The sequence below is a fragment of the Poecilia latipinna genome, unplaced genomic scaffold (genome assembly GCF_001443285.1).
Source record: "Poecilia latipinna isolate Pla-1442-1.1 unplaced genomic scaffold, P_latipinna-1.0 Scaffold61, whole genome shotgun sequence".
NCBI classification, from domain to species: Eukaryota; Metazoa; Chordata; class Actinopteri; order Cyprinodontiformes; family Poeciliidae; genus Poecilia; species Poecilia latipinna.
The window spans coordinates 369,145-391,035 of NW_015112677.1; the positions used below are offsets into that span (position 1 = coordinate 369,145).

The window sequence follows — 21,891 nt, forward strand, 5'->3', positions numbered from 1 at the left end:
GCCGATCGATCGGCACACCTCTAATAAATATATGTATTTTCTTGTGAAGTTTTCTGGAATAGGATGAAAGACATTAATTTTTGATTTTATAGATTAAGCCAGGATTGATAAACTCATTTGAGGTTTTCCCCACGTTCATCAGTTTTGTCATTATCATTTACATTCGACCTAAAAACTTGAAAAATGATTAGACAGTTCACACATGTGATTAATAATATAAAACTTTGTGTCAACAAACCCACCATGAGATATTGCAAATTATGCTACTGATGATTTGTTGTTATTTTTTAGGTCAACTGTTCAAATGACAAGAGACTGAATAGAAAAAGAGAAAATTTTCATTTCAAACCAGCTTTTGTTTTTTCCCTCAAGAGTTACTTAATGACCCAGTTAGGTTATATTAGTTATTTATCATTTATATATTTAATAGACCTTAAAGTGGGACACTTTATAATGTTTGTGTATTTCGCTTAATATCCAAGCTAAAAACAAACAAGAACCCGGTTTCTTAGAAATATGCATCATTCAGTATTCACTTCAATTCTTTATCTTTTCCTCAATGATCTAGTTGTTTACTTTGTTTACTTGATAGTGTTGCTAGTTGACATATTGTTGACGTTGTTGGTTTTCTGAAGTCACTTCGGCGTTCATTATCTGGATTCAGCTCCATCCGTCTGCGTGTGTACGTGTTTGTACACGTGTGTGTCTGTTTGCATGTGCTGTCAGACTTCACTATTTTATCTGTTCTAAAAAAGCCTCTTCCCAGCATGAACCCTGCTGACAGCCACGTTCAGCACACAAAAATTGCCAACACACACTCACAAGAAAAGAGGAGGTGTCAACAATGCAAAATATGACTAATATTGGAGCAAACGCACATAGTAACACCAGGTGCTCATATTTAATTTTGATAAGTTTGATATATCTGACATGGAATTAAAAAAAATAAAAAAATAGGAGCTTTTCCTGTCCTCATACAGAAAGTGATGTTTCTTGTGTGAGGATGTGTCTTGGAGATAAATCTCTGTGATTTACGGTTTGCCTGGCAGGTTGCGGGTCCATGCACGGCTGGAGTGATTAATGCATGTATTGATGTATGTATGACTATGTGTCATGCAGATTAATCTGTCAGTCACACAAGTGTCACACTTTGCACTGATCAGACCATCACAGTCATTTTCATGTAAAATAAACACAATTTATTAACTAGAAACAGTGACGTGTGTCCACTGTGTGATCTATGCAGTTAGTGAAAGGGGAAGTCATTGCAATACTGATACTTCTCACATTTTTGAGACACTCATGTTGTGAAATTCGTATAAATAATGAGATGAAGCTAAAGAGGAATAGCCCGCTTCAGAAATTTCTCCTCACGTCAATCTGATTCCAATTTAACATTCCGGTTTCCTGCTTGAATGAGCGCACACATCCCAACAACAATCTCACAAGTAAACATACATTATGGCCTCTAGGCTCTGACCTCCTCACTCCTTGCAAGAATGCATTTGTGCAGAGATATTGGGAAGCGAAGAGTAAATATCATTCCCAAGAATCGGAGCCTGCAGGTAGATGCTGGTGTGGGGATAAGCAGGCATGTCAGGTTTGAATGTAGCAAAGCTCCTTGATTTGAAATTTATCAGAAGATGTACCAGAACAGAAATGACAAGCATCCATCGCTCTCTCGCAAGGTCAAGGTATTCCAACAGTATTGAGTTCTTGACACACAAGTTATATCATTGCTAGTTTAATGTATGCAATTGGAAATAATAATAATTATTATTTTTGATATGGTTTCATATTATAACGTTGTAATATTGGTTTATAGTCTGTAATTCATCTTCGGAAGCACATTTAAACTTCCTGCTGTTCTTTTGTTCTCTCCTCAGAGCCCCCTCACCCCATTGCTCCGCCCCAGCTGCTTGGTGTCGGCCCTACATACCTGCTGATTCAGCTCAATGCCAACTCCATATTTGGTGATGGACCCATTATACTTAAAGAGGTGTGTTCTTTCTGAGAAAATCTATCATTTCGAAGCATTCACTTGTACCTATGTGTGTAAATCAAGCTGTATTAGCATTTAACAGAAGTGTGTGTAATAAGTTTTGAAACACTAACATTTTGTTTGAGAAAGGAGTAACATTTTTTGTTTGATTGTTTTCTTCAGGTTGAATACCGGATGACGTCAGGCACCTGGACTGAGACTCATGCTGTGAACTCTCCCAACTACAAGTTATGGCACCTGGACCCAGACACAGAGTATGAGATCAGAGTGTTACTGACGAGACCAGGAGAGGGAGGGACAGGAAAACCAGGACCGCCTCTCATCACTCGCACCAAATGTGCAGGTACGGCAAAGATAGCATGGTAAACTAAAAGCTTTATGCATGAAAACTCTCAAAAAATGAGACTTTATCTGTAAATATTTGTTCCTGGTGTTTCTTACACCTTGGTTTTTATTGACTCTATCAACTGCTGCCCTTTGTTTTAGTTTTTTTTGGAGGGGAAGATATATTTGAACAGAGTATGCATGCAGAATATAGAGTGTGTAGTGAGAGGCTAAATTTAAGAGGAGAGGAGGAGGACAGTAAAGTCAAACTCAGAATATGGTTGCTCAGATAAAATTTTTCTCCTTTCACTCCTGGACTGTTTTTTTTTCATGTTTTTACTTATTTTAGCAGCTCCTCCCTCTATATATCCCCCCTTCTTTCATAGTCATTGGCTTTCCACCCTTTCTCTGCGCCTCCCTCTCCTCATCTCCTTCGCTCTCTGTGGATCAATAGACGGAGGGCAGAAACACTGTCTGACATTTGTAGAAATAAACGACTGAAATATAAACACAGCTAGCCTGGGGGAGAGAGACAGCATGGGCAAAAAAAAAAAAGGTTGATATGAAAGAGAAAGAGACCGAAATAAAAGCAATGAGTTTGAATGAAAAACAGAAAAAGAGAGCAATGGAGATATGATGAAAAACAATAAGGCTGGGAAAGAAAGAGAAAAGAGAATCAGAGTGGAGCAAGAGAGCAGGAGGCGAGAGAATGATGAAACTGGGGAATGAAAATGAAAGAGATGAAAACTCATAACCACAGGGCCTGACTGATGTCTGCCAACCCCTCTGCGTGTGTGTGTGGTATGTGTGTGAGTTGGTGAATGAATTTGAATGTGAGTGTGTGCGTCTGTTCTTGTTTATTGACAAAGAGGAAGTCATAGACTTGTTCAGGCGACTCATCTATTGAGCAGCTTCCTGTTTAACAGGAAGAGGAAATTAATCTTCTTACTACTCTTCCAAGTGGAACATTTCCGCATTAAAGACTCAGATTTATTGTAATTGCGACAATGTGCAGGGACAGAATAAAGTCAAATCTTAATTTAAATAAGATCTGACTAATTATTTTGGTGATAATCAACAAGGAAAGACTATTGTTGATACATAGCGTGAATTTTGGTATCAGCCCACCGTGAGTTTAATTATTGCAAATGAATATTTTACTTATCATGGAATAAAAAATAACATATTAAGATCACTGCAATAAGATATATGCATTCTTTTACATTGAGCCACAAATGTCAATGTATATAATATATACTTTAGGTGATAGACCAATACAAATAAAAACATTCACATATTAATAAATTAAATCCCAAATTATAATTGGTACAAACATTTACCTGTTTGTAAATTAATTTCACTGTAATTATTGTAATTCTATCAAGGCCTTTGAGGTTTGTTTTACCAGAGTGCTGAAAACAAATGCCACCATGAAGACAAAGGACTACACCAGACATGTCACAGATAAGCTGCTGGAGTAGTTTAGAGCAGAATGGCGCTAAATAAGAAACAAGAAAATATCTTGGTGCATCTTCAAACCTATCAAGATATTTAACTAAACTCAGAGGCATGACAAGAGGAGCATTAATGAGACACACAGCAGAGAACCTTTGGTTATGCCAGAGGAGCTGTAGCGATCCACAGCACGGGTGGAAACTCTGTTGACAGGATAACTTTTAGTCATATTTTCCTAAATCTAACCTTTAGAGAGGCAGAAGAAACTAAGTGCTTAAATAAAGCCCCAAGAAGTACTATTTGCAGATAGCTAAAGGAGATGCAAACACATCCACAAATTGCTAACACAAACATGTAGAAGGCAACACTCTTCTCAGAGGACATAAAAACTAGTTTTTTTGACCTACATGCAAATGAATACAAGTAAAATTACTCATTAAACCAAAGTTGAACCATTGTAATGGGATTACCATTCTGGTGGGACGCTTTTCTTTAACCAGACATAAGAAAGTTGATGAGAATTGGCGAGGATAGAGATGCAACCAGTGAGAGGCTGCAAAAGACTTTATAATAGAGTGGAAGTTTACTTTTTTAGACTTTAGTGCCCTGAAGGGGAATTTGCTTTTCACATACCAGCCCCTGTGCTCATATCACCAAGTAGATAATAACAAGCAGGTAGACAAACACCATGAGACAAAGCATAACACCATCACCCAAGATAAAAATAAAAAAATCTTAAACTTGCTCTTAAGTCTCACATTAGATGATTCATTTTGCATAACAGCCTTTCTATAAAGTATTATTTTATGTCATACTTTGAGATTATTTTCACATGTTTATAAAAGTATCCCTCTTGTACTTTACATTTAACAATTCTGTAAATCTTTGCATTAGTCTATCGGAGTAAAATTCAAATTCCATGAAGATTTGTAGTTGTAACATGATATACTGTGTATCTATTCCAGTATGACACATTGTGGTTTATGACAACTAATATTGCAAACATTTACTCGGCAGGGTGCAATAACTGCCATGACTCTCCACATGTAGCTAATGAAACTGGGTTTTTTTCTATGATTTATTCCCCATTGCTTTAGCCTTTAAGCTAAGCTAACCAGCTTCTGGCTGTATCTTCTCATTGACACTCTTTGCTGCATTCTCATTTAACTCTCAGCTAGAAAGCAAAATGAAGCTCCTTATCATTACAAGCACATTTTCATCTGCATCACCCAGTTTAAAAAATATACATGAACCACTTTGCTTTTGTCGGGCTACATGAAATAAAATTTTGTACACAAACTAGTCTCTCTTTACTTTAAATGAGTATGCAGTAAACATAGTTATCAGGCAGTAATGATGCTAAGTGAATATTATCGCTGAGCTCTGCTTATTCTATTTTATTAAAAATATTTTTTTTTTCTTTTACTTCATCTCTTTGAGGCTTTACTCACACACATGCAAATTCATGTACACCTTCAGAATATTATTAAGTACGTTTGTGTTAGTTATGAGACACACAGACACGGAGCAGAAATGTTATTTAAATGGTAATGATTCCTTTGCTTTTCTGTTTGGTTAAGTTTGTCTGATCCCACCACCTGTAGTTTGCAGAATATGATCTTTTATATGTTGAAGACACTGGAACACACTTGTACAGACAAACTTGTGCCCAATTGTCAGGCAAAAGGCTCAACATGCCACTGTATGAACGACTGTTTAATTAAAAACCAATAAAGTTAATAAAATCCTGCGGAGATGTCACACAGTCTGATGAACAGTTGATGTGATAAGAGATCCCTTCCTCTTCTTTTTTATGTTTAAATCTATTTTCATCACGTTCATTTCTTAGTTTTCTATCTCTACCCCCTTTTTGATGCTCTATCCTTCACTACACGCTGACTTTTCTCGATTTTTCTTCTTTGGTAACATATTGCTCTTGTCTGAAGGGTGGAAAATAATCAACTTGATGTGAAGAGCATTGAATCCATGTGCAGCGTGTGTGTTTGTGCCGGTGGAGAAAATGATGAAGTGGCTTTTAATCCAAAGCCTGACAGTTTTTTTTTTTTTTTTGGGAAACCCTTTTGGTCTGGGCAAATTAAAAAACAATTTACACATACACAAGAAACGAAAAAAGATGGCACATATGTAACATAATTTGATATATTGCTGAATAATATAAGAACATTTTGTAATGACGATAATATTGGTAAACATAGCCGATATCAGTTTTAAATTTTGCCTATTCTCTTTTCTCTTTTTCTTCCTACAGTCTGTGACCTTTAGCATGTCCTTTGTGCTCAGTGTGAGCATCTGTGGCGGTAGGACTCGGTCCAACTGGGTCAGTTTTTTTCAAAAACATGAAAAAATGATTGCACTCTTAAAAAGTCTATGAATATTGCACACCAATATTGAACACCATATTCTCCAATATATTGTGGAGCCCCTTAACATGGGGTGTCTTCATGGCAACTACTGTGAAATTTGCACTAATAGTAATATTTCTCAGTCCCAACACTGTAAATACAATCATTATTATACACTGCAAATTGCCCATTTGAATATGTCAAATCTGTTTACTCATCAATAATACCTAGCCTTGAGAGTGACGGAAAAAACAAATAAACAAACAAAAACGAAATCTAAGAAACAAACCAACAGAGTCTTAATTTTTGTAGAAAAATAATTTCTGGAGTAAATGTTTTTAATTTTAACTTTTGTGGTGCCAAGTTAAAATCGTATTTTATTTAGCATCCAACTGAAAAACACTCGGTTGCAACACAAACATCCACCCGACATGCAGAGACTGATTGGATGCAGTCAGTTTCATTTGTCTTCCTCATGACAGTGAAAGGATTACCAGGAACTAATTGGACAGATTAACTTGGATTTAGCAACATTTTCTCTCAACCTTTTCTTTTTCGCCCCCTTCCTGTCCATTCTCTCCGCCTGTTCTTTCTTTTCTGCGTTTTCCTTGATCTTCCCTACTTTCTGTTCAGTTTGACGGTGTAGCTGTTTATTTGTTGGCTTTCTGTTGTTTCATGTTGAGAGGCATGGTTGTGTTCCCATTTGCGTAGTTTAATTTCATTTAGTTTCATTTCCGTTGCTTTTGTTTTCCATGCTTTAATTCCCACCTCTGGATTCTGCTGATATGAAGCTTTCAGTCCTTGGTGTTATTGTTAGTGTTTATTGGTATTGTTGTTGTTTTCAAAGCTCCATCTGTGAAGAACAAAGCCTTTTAGTTTCAACATGAATCCAGCCATTTGTCAGTCTACAGGAGGAGGGGAAAGGGACAAGGCATGCTCTGTGGTTTGCCTTTGGATTTGGTCCCCATTTGACTTTGGCCACCTTCCAAACTAGTTATCGTATCTCACCCATTCCACCTCTCTCTCTCTCCCCGTTTCTCATCTTCCGTGCTCTGCTCCTTTTATCTGTCCCTCAGTCCATCCACAGTTTCACTTCATTCTATCTCTTTCTTCCTTTCTCTTTTCTCTCCTTTCTTGCTGTCTGTCCATTTTTTGCTCACCTTTCTGCCTGCTTTTACCACCTACAGTAGATAAGCAGCAGTGCATTATGGGTTAGGATGAGAATTGGGTTTTGAAATGAGTGTGTGGGTTGTGGATACATGCAGTACTTTGCAAAAAATATTAGTGCCTCTAACTTTTTCACCTTTTATCAAGTCACAATCTCAAACGTTGGTATATTTCATTAGGATTGTGTGTGATAGACCAACACAAAGTATGCTGTAGCTGCAAAGTGAATTAACCCTTTCATGCATGAATTATGATCCTTTGTGTCAGGATTTTTTTTTTTCAAATTTCTTTTGATTTTCTGAAGGCATAACAAAAAGGTAGGAATTGTTTTTTTTATCATTTTATTAGGTGTTAAATTGTAATTTTCTCCAAATACATAGTTATTTGAAAAATACATCAGTAGTATTGTTCTTTAGGGGTTATCTTATGTCACAATATATTTTTTTTGTCTGTCAGCCATATTGGATTTAACAAAAATAATTTCTTGCATTTGCAGCTGATGGCCATTAGTTGATGGTGTATTTTATGATGCATTAGTGTCCACTTCAGTGGTCTGTGTGCATTTATAACATAAAAATCCACAAGAAGCACAAGAAAATGACCTTAAGACAGCTGTCCACTGTAGCGACCACTATGCATGAAAGGGTTCAAAAGAATGGATGGGTTTCAACTTCTAAAAGTAACAAAGGATCTCTTTTTTGTTTGTTTGTTTGTTTTGAAATTGTATGTAGGTATATATGTGTGTGTTTGCATGACACAAGCATCTGCTCATATTTTGCTTTAATTCCTTGTTGGTGACCTCATCTCACTGCAGAGAGATGAGATGGTCCCCATCTCATGCAGCAATGGCATTAAGAGACCAAAAAAGATCAATGCTACTTATTACCTTGCTTGATGTGTGAGTGTGTGTATGTATGCGTGTTTCAGCAGTGCTGTTTATGGGAATGATCACAGGTATTGATTTTAACAGACACAGACAGAAAAAAGACCCGAGACAAATGAGTAGAAGACAGAAATAGAGTGAGGCAGGTGGAGAAAGCAGGAGTTTTCCCTCTTGCTCTATTTAAATGTCAGCCATCCAATAACTGGTTGAAGCCAGAATGAAATGCTATGACCCTTTCCGCCATTATCACCCAATAGTGCACACACAGTACATGAATAATATTTGCTCGGCAGAGAATTGCCTGCATAACCCTTTGTCTCCTTTTAATATTTTTTTTTCCATTTCTTATCATTTTATTGGTAAAATATTTCTATTGAAATGGTGTAGCAACCCTATTATTATTGTAATGTACTCTTGGTGTGTGTGCTTTGAAAGATTTGTGTTTGCCCTTGACAACAAATTCTTATGGTGAGCTTTAAGAGAGGTAAGCACACAAACACACAAATGCCCAAACCTACCTGCCTCGATTTAATCTTTATTTTTGTCGCAACCTTAAGTGTGAGTGTGTATTTGGGTAATAACCGAGTGCAAGAGTGTGTACGGCCAGTTTCAGAGGCAGTGTGTGTGAGTGACAGGTAGATAATGGGTTGTCAAGAGGGAACAACTAGTTTGTGTCCTTGTGTTGTCTCCTCTGAAAAGAGGTCAAAAATAAGAGAGACTGGCCAAGACAAGGAGGAGTTTTAAAAATTACCTTTATTGTGAACTGTTTTTATTTATGAGTTCTCAAAAACAACGTATAACTTATCAAACAAGAGAATTACAAGAATTGCAGCTGAGCTTTGTCAACATTTCATGTTCTATTTTTGAGATTTCAGTCGTACTTTAAGATCCTTGGGAACTCTGGCTTCCTCCCACGCTCCAAAAGCATGCATGTTGTTTAATGTGGACATGTGCTTTTCAAGCTTTCCTTTTCCTCATTTAAATCATTCAACTGTGGTTTACATAAAGTGGAACCGCAATGCTTTGGTCTGAATTTCCTGTCATGGTAGCTGCACAGGCGCCTTTTCTGAGCTCAGAACAACTCGCTTTGGTGTGGTCTCTTTAAATGCAACTGAGACACTTCACACACACCCCTCCAGGTAACAGAGCGTTCCACTTCACCGCGTTCGGCCACGTTTTTAGTTTGATAGCAGAGACGTGATTATCTGGCAGCACAGGAACATCACTGAGTGGATTTGAATCATGTGTTCTCCGAGAGAAAAACGGCAGTGACGATGCCAAAACATTGATATACTGACACTATTCAAAACTCGCGGTTTGGTTATGTCCTCAAAAGCGAGCACACAGCGCTAACATAAGCAGAAGTAAAGATGCTACCATTATCAAAACAATGGCCAGAGAGTCATATCACCACACAATAAATTTCTAAAATAGTTTATTTCAGCATTATTTGGAGCTTAATGCTTTTCTGTGCCTATAGTTTTCACAATCAAATCCACGTCTTCCAGCAAATCTGTCTCAACACTGGTGGAAAAACCTCTTGTAATTTCCTGGTGAAATTAGATTTTTCTCAGAAACGTACTCTCGTCAATCCTCTTTGTTTGCTTGATGCACTTGAAAGATAAGTGATTCAATAACCTGATGTTGGGGGAGAGCGTAATGAATTGTGTGGGTTAATACACACAACAACCAAATATTTGATTTATCCACTTGTTGCTTCAACATCCTTGAACTTGGACTATAAAAACCCCATGTGAGAATTAAAAGTGACAAATTTGCAAAACTGGTGCTTTTTTTTTTTTTTTAGCAGTTCTGCAGCAAATATTTACATAATAGACAAAGACACACACTAGGCAATAGAGAAAACAGAATATATCCACACAGCAGTGTGAGTACAATTGATTTGCTTGTGAGTCGCTGTAAACTCAGGAGATAATCCTTGCATTTCCTTTTGACATGCTCTTCTGCAGAAGATCTCATCATACTTTATGCCTGCTGATCAAGTGGTCACTTGCAAAGACTTTCCATTGTTACTTTGTCAAAGCTAATTACATGCTTCTTGACAGCACGATATCTTTTCTACTTGGAGAAATACTTCCCAAACTTAGATTCATAAGTCTTTGGCAGTCGTTGACATTTCCTTAAGAAATCCGTAGTTGAATCTCAGGAAAACCAAAAGCTGATAGTCATCCCTGTAAGTAAACTGTTTGGCATGAAGTGGACTCATGAGTGATAAATCAACAGAGTTTGAGTTTCTACTCCTTTCTCCAAGTGTACTGTATGCACACACGCCTGTGCGTGTGTTAGGACGGGGGGTTATCGATCCAGTTAAATGAGCCAGTTAAGGTAATTAAAGCCTTGGGCAGTGAGGAAGGAAAGTAGATTATATTGACAATAGCAGTCTGAATCCACATAAAGGATGGAAACCAAAGATATGGCTCACAGAAGATATTGAATTTGAGAAATGGTTGAGAGGCAGCACAGAGAAATGAGTGTTTGTTCAAACTTGGATGCGTCATCATTGGGAAATGTTGGCTCTCCACGCCTAGTTGTTTTTGGCAACAAGAAGAACATTTGCTTGAATCCCATACTGCACAGAAAAGAAAGCCTGAGGATTTTTAGAGTTTCTTTTAAAAAGTTTGAAAGCAATTGTTCATTTAAAAAACAAAGTTACAAAGACAACACACACAGTTACTATTTTTTTCATATTCTTGTAACGCAACTGTGTTTTTTTTTTTTAGATGAACAATCAGCAATTTCTATCACCTTTTTGGTTTACCCTTTCTTCTCTCCTTTCTCTTTTGTAGAACCCATGCGTACACCCAAGAGGCTGAAGATTGCTGAGACCAGGGCTCGTTTGATTGCGGTGGACTGGGAGTCCCTGGGTTACAACATCACTCGCTGTCACACCTTTAATGTCACCATTTGCTACCATTACATGACCGCCGACAACCACAGCAAAGCTGACTGCTTGGATATGGATCCTAAAGGTAATACTTATGAAGGAATCAGGTGATCATTCAGTAAAAATATATGTTGATGTGTCAGGATTTCTTGTTTTTAGCGCTGTGAAGTAAACTAGAATAGATATTTAATAAGAAGTCTAGATAAGAAAGCATCTCTGTTTATTGGTAAAAAGTATGTCCTAAAGAACATTTTGTTTTAAAAATGTGCTCCAAAGTGGTTATTACACATCTTAGGGTCATTGTTTTAGGCACAGACTATCCACAATATTTAAAATTTTCATTTAAATCATTATGTGTATTGCAGGTGTCATTCTACATTAGTACACCAATGTAATTTGAAGAATTATTTATGTTCCCCCTAAATGGTCTGGAGATGTATTGATTTTTTCCCCATTGATTAATCTGACAGAACTGTAATATCCAATTATTCTGATGATTTATTTCTCAATGAATTTTATTTCCATGCACAAATGCCAGACCACTTTCTAGTTCCTAAGATTTACAACAAAAGTCTTTGCTGCCTTTTTTTTTAAATTTGCGGCACGGAGTCTGTGTTTGAAAGTTGAACATGTTTGTGATTTATTTTGAGGCATCGGTAGGACAAACGTCCTTGTGATCTCATCCATTCTCTATAGTCAAGACGTAAAACACCTGCTGCAAACATGTTTTTGCTTCTTACTCAGATAAAACACTGCATTTAAATCTGCACCTTTAAGGTCTGAAAGTGACAATTATATGAGCTTGAAATAGGTTGTTGTTCGACAATATAATTATTAGTTCTCTTTGTTTTCCTTTCTCAGCACCTCGTCACCTGGTGGGAAGCCTGCCCCCTTACACTAATGTTAGCCTGAAGATGATCCTGACCAATCCAGAGGGGAGGAAGGAGAGTGATGAAACCATTATTCAGACTGATGAAGATGGTAAAAAAAAAAAACATTTACTGATTGTTGGAATTTGCTTTTTAAAATGTGGTTGTTTATATTAATTTCCAGTCTGCATCTTTTTTTTTTTTTTTAAATTAAAAAATAAATGCATAAAATTTTACGATGTTCGTCTGTTTGTCTTCCTGGGTATGTTTCATTTTGGTCCCAGCTTCCTCATTTGCAGAGCAGAATTTTACTGCTGGTTTTATTAGCATTTACAGATTGTGTCTCTCTGTTTGGGTCAACAGTTCCAGGTCCCGTTCCCAGTCAGTCACTTAGAGCCACTCCATCTGAAGAGACAATAATCCTTTACTGGAAGGAACCAGCTGAGCCCAACGGAGTTATAACACAATACGAGGTAGTGTGCTTTCTGGACGCAGTTGAAGTAGCTAAATTTGTAACATGCACTGCCTCATAAATATTAAAAACCGGTTTATGTGCCACTGAATCTCTGCAGATCAGCTACAGTGGCGTGCGCTCATTTGACCCTTCAGTACCTCTGCAGCGCCCGGGACTCATGGTGTCGTTACCTTCAAATGCCACCCACTACACGTTCGCCCAACTCCACCCAGGTGTTACGTATCAGCTCTCTATCCGAGCGTCGACGTCCAAAGGTTTCGGGCCTGCATCCACACTTAATGTGACTACGAATATCTCAGGTAGAAGGGAGATTTCAAACAAAACAAATGTATTTAACGCCATAACTGCTGTATGATGCTACTGCTATTTCTCTCTCAGCACCGACGATAGATGAGTATGACGTGTCAGAGGCATTTCTTAATGAAACTGCAACAACTATCACTGTCCTGCTCAAACCTGCACAAGCCAAGGGTGCACCTATAAGGTATCATTTTCATACACGCTGTATTTCTTGCTTTTGGCATGTGAGTATTGAAAAAAGCTATAATTATTACTGTAATTACTTTCTTTTTCTCTGTGTATAGCGCATACCAGATTGTGGTGGAGGAAGTAAATCCTCAGCGGTCACGTCGCCAGGCTTCGTCCGATTGCTTTGAGGTGACAGATACACATCTCTGCTTAGACTTAACAAGCCACATATGCATTTACTTGTGTGCTAGCGAACATTGTGTGGAACTCATTACCAGAAAATTGAATTTAAACCTCAGGCAATTTTGCTCAAGTAAAGCAGATCCATTTGCATTATTTATTATATGAAGCGCAACACTTTGACGCAAATGTTTGTATTCTCACATTAATAAACAAACTCTGCTATGGTATATTATGTACTAAAAATATGAAAGCTGTGCTATGAATCATTTGTCAATCACATGTATTGACAAATCACCCTTAATAACTCCCAGGTTCCAGTTCCCTACCACAGCGCATCAAGTGGTGGTTCTCCATATTACTATGCTGCCCAGCTGTCACCCAGCAACCTGCCTGAGCCCATCCCCTTTACTGTGGGAGACAACAAGACTTACCAGGCAAGTGTTCTTAAAAACAATGTTTGACATTAAAATTATATTTCAGTGATAATATAAAAACTTTAAATTATCAAAGAAAATGATACAAAGCTTAAGAAAACTGCATCATTGGTTTGTAAAACAATAGTACCAACTAAATAAATGGGGAAATTAAGTTTATGCAACGTAATAAAATCCACTGCATGTGATTACTATGTGTAGCTAGATTCTTCACAGAGAGTGCAGCCACTTATTTAACACTAGATGGGTATCTTCAGTCAGAAAATGAAAATGGGAGCAGGAACAGTGGTAGACAATTTATGTCAACCAAGCTAACTAAGAAAGAAGTTCAGTTTTTTTTTACTTTGAGACCAGTAGGTGATGCTGAGCATGGTGCTGTGATGAGTGGAGTAGGGTTCTTAACCAAGGGACTAAAGCCAAGCTTCAAGGATGTTTTAGGGAGGTCCTGCAAGTATTAGAGAGTGCAGGATGCAGGGATGGTGGATGAAAATTGTCACAATCACAGGTCACACACCTGGCCTTAACCACCAGATCATTCCTGCTGAATTTAGTTAAAGATCTGGCTGAACGAAGGTTGAGGGGGATGCCTGGAACATGTGTAGTTGCTGATTGTGCAACTGATTGCGGCTGGTGGGGTTCTGCTCTGGTGTAGCTGTTCTGACTTTACACATCCTGCAACACAAGGAGGGGGATTGAGGCGGCGGATAGGAAGCAAGTTGCACTGACTGAACAGATACATTTCTGATGACTTTGTATTTGTTTTTGTTTGTTAAACTGTCTAAGCAACGCTAACTAATTTACCATATTGAAGACTAATTACATCTTTAAAACATGGTAATAATAAAGATGTAACAATCGCGGTTTCTGATCTAAAGACTTGTGTTTGATGAAGAAAGTGACTGCACTGCCTGAAGTAAAGTTGCATCTCGTGCTGTACAGGGATTCTGGAATCCCCCGCTGGCTCCAAGGAAGAACTACAACATCTACCTTCAAGCAGTTAGCAGCACAGAGAGGGTAAATACACATTTATTGATGTTGTATGAAAATGAAACTTCAGCTTCACACAAGCTGTTACAATTAAATATATTTTAGTTGCAGAGGCAAAAAGATGCTCTAATAAGCTCCACTTTAGAAGTTTTATATAAGCAATGACTTGAAATCAGAGCATGGAGCTCGCAATATAAATACGGTCAATATTGTTTTGTCTTCTTAACAGTTTCTTACAGGATACTGAAAAATGCTCCTTGTGTTTTTTTGTTTTGTTTTTTTTCCAGGAAACTAAGACGCAGTGCCTGAGGCTGGCAGCTAAACGTAAGAATACACCGTCATTGAGAACATATGTTGTGGAAATAAAAGCCCTAAATTGTGATAATTACAGCTCAATATTCTAGGCATCTGAGAAAGTAAATTTTATGAACATTTTAGCTTGTCATATGATGTTAAATCGTTTAATGTTCCATATTTACTCATGTCCAACTATTATTTTGCATTCTTTTTGCTATATTTTATTGTTGCGGTACACTATGGATAAAAATCTAATGACCTCTCTTACCTATTAGACTAGCTTCAGTTGAGATTGTTGTTTTGATGATTTACTAGGAGTATTCAAGATGACAATATATTATTGCTGCATTTCGAAAAGTGAAAAAACACATCCATGCGCTTATGTACAATTTTAACATTTGTTTGTGCATACTCTCCAGATAGCAGATTTTACCAGCAGCCATATGTTAATAGATTATCAGTCAGATTTGAAATTGTGAAAAAATAATCCATGAACAAGCCCGCACACATGCATGTGCTGTTTTAAAAATGGGTCTAATGGATTAAAAATGTATCTGTTTAGAGCCAGAAAAAGGATAAACAGAAAAAAAAAACATATTATGTTTTCAATGAAGCTGACAATCAGACACCATTGTGTATCACATATTCATAACAGTCAGGGGATTGTGAACTGTCTTACAATTTCATACACATATTGTCAAATATCAAATCCACTCCAAGGAAATATTAAGTATTTCCAAACTGGATTATCCTATTTTCAATGTTTTGAGATCTATAACATTTGCTTCTGATTAAGGTATGTAAAAATTGATTTTTTTTAAAAATTGATAATCATGAGGACAAAGGATTGGTGTTTTGAAAGTGAATGAAATCTATGGCCTATCCTACCCGTGTTAGCCATCTTGCTGGTGTTTTTCTGCAGTCCGTTAGTGTGACCTTGCAGTGCAGTAGGCTCATAAAGCTACAAAATCAGATGACATCATTCTGAGCCCAATAATCCATTACAATGACCCATTACTGCTGATTACTTAGATAGATGACAGCCTTACAATGAATTATGTGATGTGGTATGACGTAAAAAGGTATTTAAAAAAAAAACAGTGACCAAAAATGTTAGATGTTTTTATAGATTCAGGAAGTCCAGCCAGTGTGACCAGGAGATGTTTACTTGTAGACTTGTAAGGAACTTGATCCATGGCTGGATCAAAGGTGTGGTTATGCTTCTCGGGTGCCAGTGGGGTGTCATGTTTCTCCACCGTATATAAGACGAACGGGGGACTTTCCTGGGTCATCATATTTCAAGTAGTGCTTGTGGCTGTAGCTGCCAGAACAGGTGGCCACTTGGACCAGAAGCTGGTAAAACAAGCTGGCATTCTGTCCTTCCAGCCTGAGGCGGTCCGAGTAAAGCTGGAAGTCTTTGGAAAGGATTTTTTAAATAGTAGATAATAGAGAGGAACAAAGTGATGGGCAAAGAGGTTGAACGAATGTCCCTTCCTTTCTCTCTGCATGTGTTTGTGCACTGAAGCATGCATCCAGGAGGGAGGATTAAGTGATGGTGGTCCTATTAGGTCATCTGGGGTATTGTGTATTGTGTCATTGCTGCCTCAGGGAGTTGTATGTGTGTGTGTGTGTGAGGGTAAGTGGGTGTGTGTTAGTGTAGTGACCTGGATCATTTTTACAGACATTAAGAGTCGACATTATGAGGTCAGGCTGTGAAGCCTTTCAAGACGTGGATGTTTGGTTTCTGTCGTGTTGTCTCCTGCTGGCTTTTCAAAAGTTGTGCAAAGAAACAAGTTGTTTTGTTATTTATTTACCATGGTTATAAAAAAAAGATAACTAGATAGATTCAGATGTTTATTTGTATAATTCATCTTAGTGTAAAAAATATGTTTAGCGGCAATAATTTTCATTCAAATTGGACGTTTTTACTTGATTTTGTTCTTGATTTATGCGATGCAGTGTTTGTATGAGTAGAAAAATATAAACCCATTTTCTAGCACAAGTAATATTATAACCCTCAATATCTCTCCATGTGTTAGACCAAGCATGAAGTAAAACTTTACAAACTCCTGTAAATTATCCTTTCATTGGAATATTAGTATTCATGCGCTAAAAGCATACTACTGCTTCCCCTTGGATGAAATGATCTCATTTATTAATAATTATAACATGATCATGTTCAAAAACTTGACATCTTTCAGTGACAGTATATTCTTCTATATTTTTCCACATGCTGGCAATAAATAGGTACAACAACAGTTCTGATTGGAATCCCATTTTTATGTCAGGATTTGTGCAACCAAGGCTTTTCTCCGTCCCACACTGCAAAGTTCACACTGTTCATCCCAGTATGCAAACTATATGCACAACAACACAACTGCATGCTTTATCAATAAATATTTATTGAAGGATTTTCAGATTGCAAACATGCAGCTGATAAAACAGCACTGGGATTGTTGACATTTAGTATTTAAAGTAGATTATGTTTGATAGCTGTATTACATCATGAAGAGTTTTCCACATATGTTTTTCTCTTGGATTATTTGGATTACTATAATACACCATAATACTCTTACATGGTAACATACAGAATGCTGGTTCTCCAGTATAAAATGATTAAGTAGAGCTTGAGAAACACTGTGCTTTGTGTCCCTCATGAATTAGATTGAAACTCCTGCACTCTGAAACATCATTGACGAATTATATTTTAAACGGTGAAAGTCTGGGAGTTCATTCAACTCTCCAAAGTCATCAAGAACGGAGATGAGTTTGATTTGAGTACCACACTGACATCGGTATATACATATTTAATGCCTTCTGTCAAATTACATTTCAGAAGTGTTACCCAATAGAAACAGGATGCTGTGTTTAAGACAAACAGAATGCATAAAACACAAGGCGGATTGAGTATTTGCACTAAATGAGTGATTTTTAGGGGGGTTTTTTTCCACTGACAGATTGTAGCTGTAAATTGAAATTGTGTTTGCAGAGTTAATGGGTTTAATATATTTACCATTAAGCAATTACACATGCTTTTAGCTCAGTTTATCTAGCTGCGGAAGACAGTGTAGGCAAGGGACAAACTGATGCTCCATGGCTGTCTTTTTATGGGACTTCAACAAAAGCTGAATTATAAAAACCACTGTCAATATAATCTGTGTTTATGGGTGACTTTGTCAAGAGTCAACTCTGAAAGACCTGCCTTTCAAATGTTTATTTATATGATGCAATTCTCCAAATCATAGCAGTGACATTGAATAAAAAATATCTAATAAAATAACTGAATGTCATTCTTTTTATTATTATTTTTTTAAACATTTAAAAAACTATATTGGAAAACAAACAAAAAAGCTAATCTTTAAACTAGTAGACATAGTTGTTTTTAGAAAGATCTTTCAAAGCTTCTACAAAACAAAGAACTTTCCTTTTAACTTTGCTTCAAAAGTACAATGCTGCAGCTCCGGGCCTTCTTTGTTGTACTTCTCATTTCATGGCGTTTTAAATTTGGATTCGTCACACCAAAGGAAAGTTTTCCTGTTTGCCTCAATCCATCTTTAATGTGCTTTGGCCTAAAATTTACAGTGGCATTTCTTGGTGCTTTAGGGTGAAATTTCAACTTTAATCTGTCATATTAATTTGGTGACTTTGTGTATATTCCTCACAATGAACTAATTTTGTCTTCCCTGCTGTTGTACTTACACAGCACACACTTGCAGCCGCTGACTGATTTATTCACCTATTTTCAGTTTAAATAAAGAGGTTAAATGCTTGATACTTTTTGGCTTGATTACAAATCTCCTTTCTAAAAGCACATTACGTATTTCAGTTTGGTTTTGCTCATTTTATGTTCGTTGGTTAGAATAATGACGTTCTTCCCAAATTTACCATAAACATAATCATCAGTGAGCATAATTATGTTAATAATTACCCGGCACAGAGTTTCTCTTTGATTCAGACACCAGCAAGGTGGAGGTGTGCTACTGATATGCAGCTGGTATTATTAAAAATGATCTGGCTGGATCTCTGTTGGGGTTTTGCCAGTTTTTAGAAGTCTCTTTCTCCAAACATCAGTACAGGAAGAAGTCTGAACTTTTCAACCAGAGAATTGTTTTTATGTAGGAAAACGTCTGTCACATGCATCCAAATACTCCAGCTAGTAAATGCATTATAAATTAAAAACGTATGACATGGCCTACTTCTTCACCTGACCTTAACCCAATTGAGAACTTGTGGGCAGTTCTTAAACGGGAGATTTACGGTGAAGGACAACAGTCCACCTCTCTGTACGATGTCTACGGCTGCTGCTGCACAAAAAGTTGATGGACAGAAAGTCAAGAAATTGTCAGACTCCATGAATGGAAGACCGATCACTGTTATTGAAAAGAAGGGTAGCCATGTTGGCCAATGATTTTATTTTGTTTATTTATATATTGAATGTCTAAAATGTCTAATGATAAGTTTTGAGTTTTTCATATAAAATTCTTAAACAGATTAAAACAAAAAAAGTCAGATGGGAAGATGTGTAACAATTATGCACAAAAATATTGTGCACATATAGATATTCTCCTAAAAGAGTGAAAACCTCAGTTGTCCTTTCTTCAACATTCATGTTTAAGGTTTGTGTACATGATCTTCAAAAACAAGATTCGCCTAATATTTGTGCAAACAATGCATGCCTGTCACTTCATTAGTTCTAGTTAAATTCTGTTTATAATTGTCTGGCATTTCTCTAAAATTAACTCATACAAACTTAATATTTATCTGATCTTTAGCACAGGTATGAAAAAAACCCTCCTATTTTTAAGTGCCGCTGCTTCCCCGGACCTGTCACTCCCACTGCTTTCCTGCTGCTTGGCATTTTGTAACGACAGCTTCAGAGAAAACAGCGATTATTCATAGGATTGTAAGATGGTATGCTTCGACAGCAAGAGACGTCTGCTTGTGTAAATAGTTAAAAATAGTGTCAGGATTCTTTCTACATTATTTAACCACCCTACAGCCTGAGAGCAATGTTCCAGTGCACAAAACACAAGTAGGTGTACAAAAGATGAATTTTGTTTTAGCTATTTAGCTAATTAGTAAATTCTACACACCTGTAAGCGTTTTAATTTTATTTTAATGTCGTATATCTTTGTGTCTTTCCATAGGAGTGAATAAATGTTTTCATATTTTTTTATTCATTTCAGTAACTGTTGTTAAAATTTTAATCTGACCAGGTGCAACCGAAGAGCCTGAAGTCATCCCTGACCCGGCCAAACAAACGGATCGAGTGGTGAAAATCGCTGGAATAAGTGCCGGTGTCCTTGTTTTAACTCTGCTGGTTCTGGTGGCCATCCTGCTGCTCAAGAAGAGGTGAGTTACAGCCCCACCACATCCACTAAATCAGATCAGATGTTTTTTTTGGGTTTTTTTGTGGAAACCATAAACGACAAACCACCGACACTGAAAGCGCACACCAGCGCCCATGCAAATGCAAAAACACACAGACACAAGTGCTCAGCAGATTCCCTTCTCTTGTTGACTGTTGTTCCAGTATTTGTTGTAGTGGCACCATCTCTCATCCATCCATCACAAATATTGATCTCCCCTCAGAAACAGTTGGTTTGCTTTCTGAAGGTTCCTGTAAGGCTGATGGAGACTTGTTTTCTGAAGTTTGTGTGGAAACACTTAGTTTTCAGATTCCTGGCTTGGAGATTTCTGGTTAAGCAGCTAATGAGATGAATGATGAATATGAGAGATAAGAATAATATTCTCCAACAAAAAGATGTGAAAACTGATAAAATTCTCAAATCAGCCCTCATACATTGAATAAAGGCTTGCAGAGGTTGAAGCAGTGATGCCTCGGTCACTTTTGCACAGAGAACTAGGTTTTGGCAAAGCAGACTGATGATAAGAAATACTTGGTGCATAACAAAGTTTGATTTGAGAGAAAACAAATCATCTTCAACATTTTCTGGCCGTAATCTGTGACAATCTTATTCTTGCTGTAACAGTTTGTTCTGACTGGTGTTAACTTGGTGCAGAGCTCCACCATGTGGTGGCTGCATGCAGATACCGAAGAGTTGGCATTTTCACATAGGACTTACTAATTTAAATCAGCACTAAATGTATATGACTGGTAGTAAAGAGATGATATAATTTATATAAAAGTTAAATGTATAAGCAATATTTATAATCATTATTATTTTTTGAGCTAATAACTGCATAAAATCTAACTTTCAATGTTTCTAGAATGCACTGTTTCACAATGATAAACACTAAAAATCAATTGTCCTTAAACATTCACTTCAAGTAAGACACCTGTATTTACTTACACATGATTTATTCAATCATTTAAGTACTGTTGATGCTACTTGCACATAAAACTGAAATTAATCTAAAAACTTTTATGAACATAAGAAAAACATAGTGTGGACAGGATGCTCCCGTCATATTCAACTTAGCTGCTTTCCAGGGGACACTTTTTGGTGTTTTCATAATAAAAATTATTAATCATATGCATAAATATGCTAAAATAAAATAATTGTTTCCTAATGTTTTCTTTAAAATTCAGTGTTCTTTGCAGATCAATGCAAAATATTATAAATGTGGCCGTACATATTTCCTAGACTCATAAACCAAGATGATTCTGCGTCACCCTGTCTGCACATCTTCTTAGGAGTCTTTACAGAGCATCCAGGAATAGATCCTCTCAATTATTGCTAATCATGATCTCACTTGAGAAATTGAAAACAATTAGACACTGAAACATGAAGCACAATGACCTCTCATCAATAGACAACTTTTCGTCTTGCAACCCCGGCCTCCTTATTTTTTATCCTAATTCGCTTAATGAATTTATGTGAGCCAGCTGTCATGCAGTAGCTTCAGCTTGAAAATCTAATTACGACTGGCAACGTGTGATATTCAGCTTAAGGAATACAGCAGGAGTATTACTTATTACTTATTACTTATATATATATATATATATATATATATATATATATATATATTTTTTTTTTTTTTTTTTTTTTTTCTTGCTGGGAAAATATTTAATTTTTTTGTTTTTTTTTCCCTTTGATTTTTTAACAATGCGAGCG

The 21,891-nt window shown here is 36.8% G+C and overlaps 1 protein-coding gene across 17 annotated transcripts in view; it reads left to right on the forward strand.

Annotated features, from left to right (window-relative positions):
* Positions 1-21,891, forward strand: part of ptprk (protein tyrosine phosphatase receptor type K) — a 112,766-nt gene that overhangs the window by 70,507 nt on the left and 20,368 nt on the right. For all 17 annotated transcript variants that reach the window (XM_015057183.1, XM_015057192.1, XM_015057199.1 and 14 more), the window contains 12 exons: positions 1,887-1,999; positions 2,165-2,345; positions 11,002-11,184; positions 11,961-12,080; positions 12,332-12,441; positions 12,541-12,742; positions 12,822-12,927; positions 13,028-13,100; positions 13,406-13,528; positions 14,468-14,542; positions 14,803-14,839; positions 20,029-20,164. In XM_015057183.1, the coding sequence (XP_014912669.1) occupies positions 1,887-1,999; positions 2,165-2,345; positions 11,002-11,184; positions 11,961-12,080; positions 12,332-12,441; positions 12,541-12,742; positions 12,822-12,927; positions 13,028-13,100; positions 13,406-13,528; positions 14,468-14,542; positions 14,803-14,839; positions 20,029-20,164 (1,459 nt within the window). The remainder of the gene's footprint in view (positions 1-1,886; positions 2,000-2,164; positions 2,346-11,001; positions 11,185-11,960; positions 12,081-12,331; positions 12,442-12,540; positions 12,743-12,821; positions 12,928-13,027; positions 13,101-13,405; positions 13,529-14,467; positions 14,543-14,802; positions 14,840-20,028; positions 20,165-21,891) is intronic.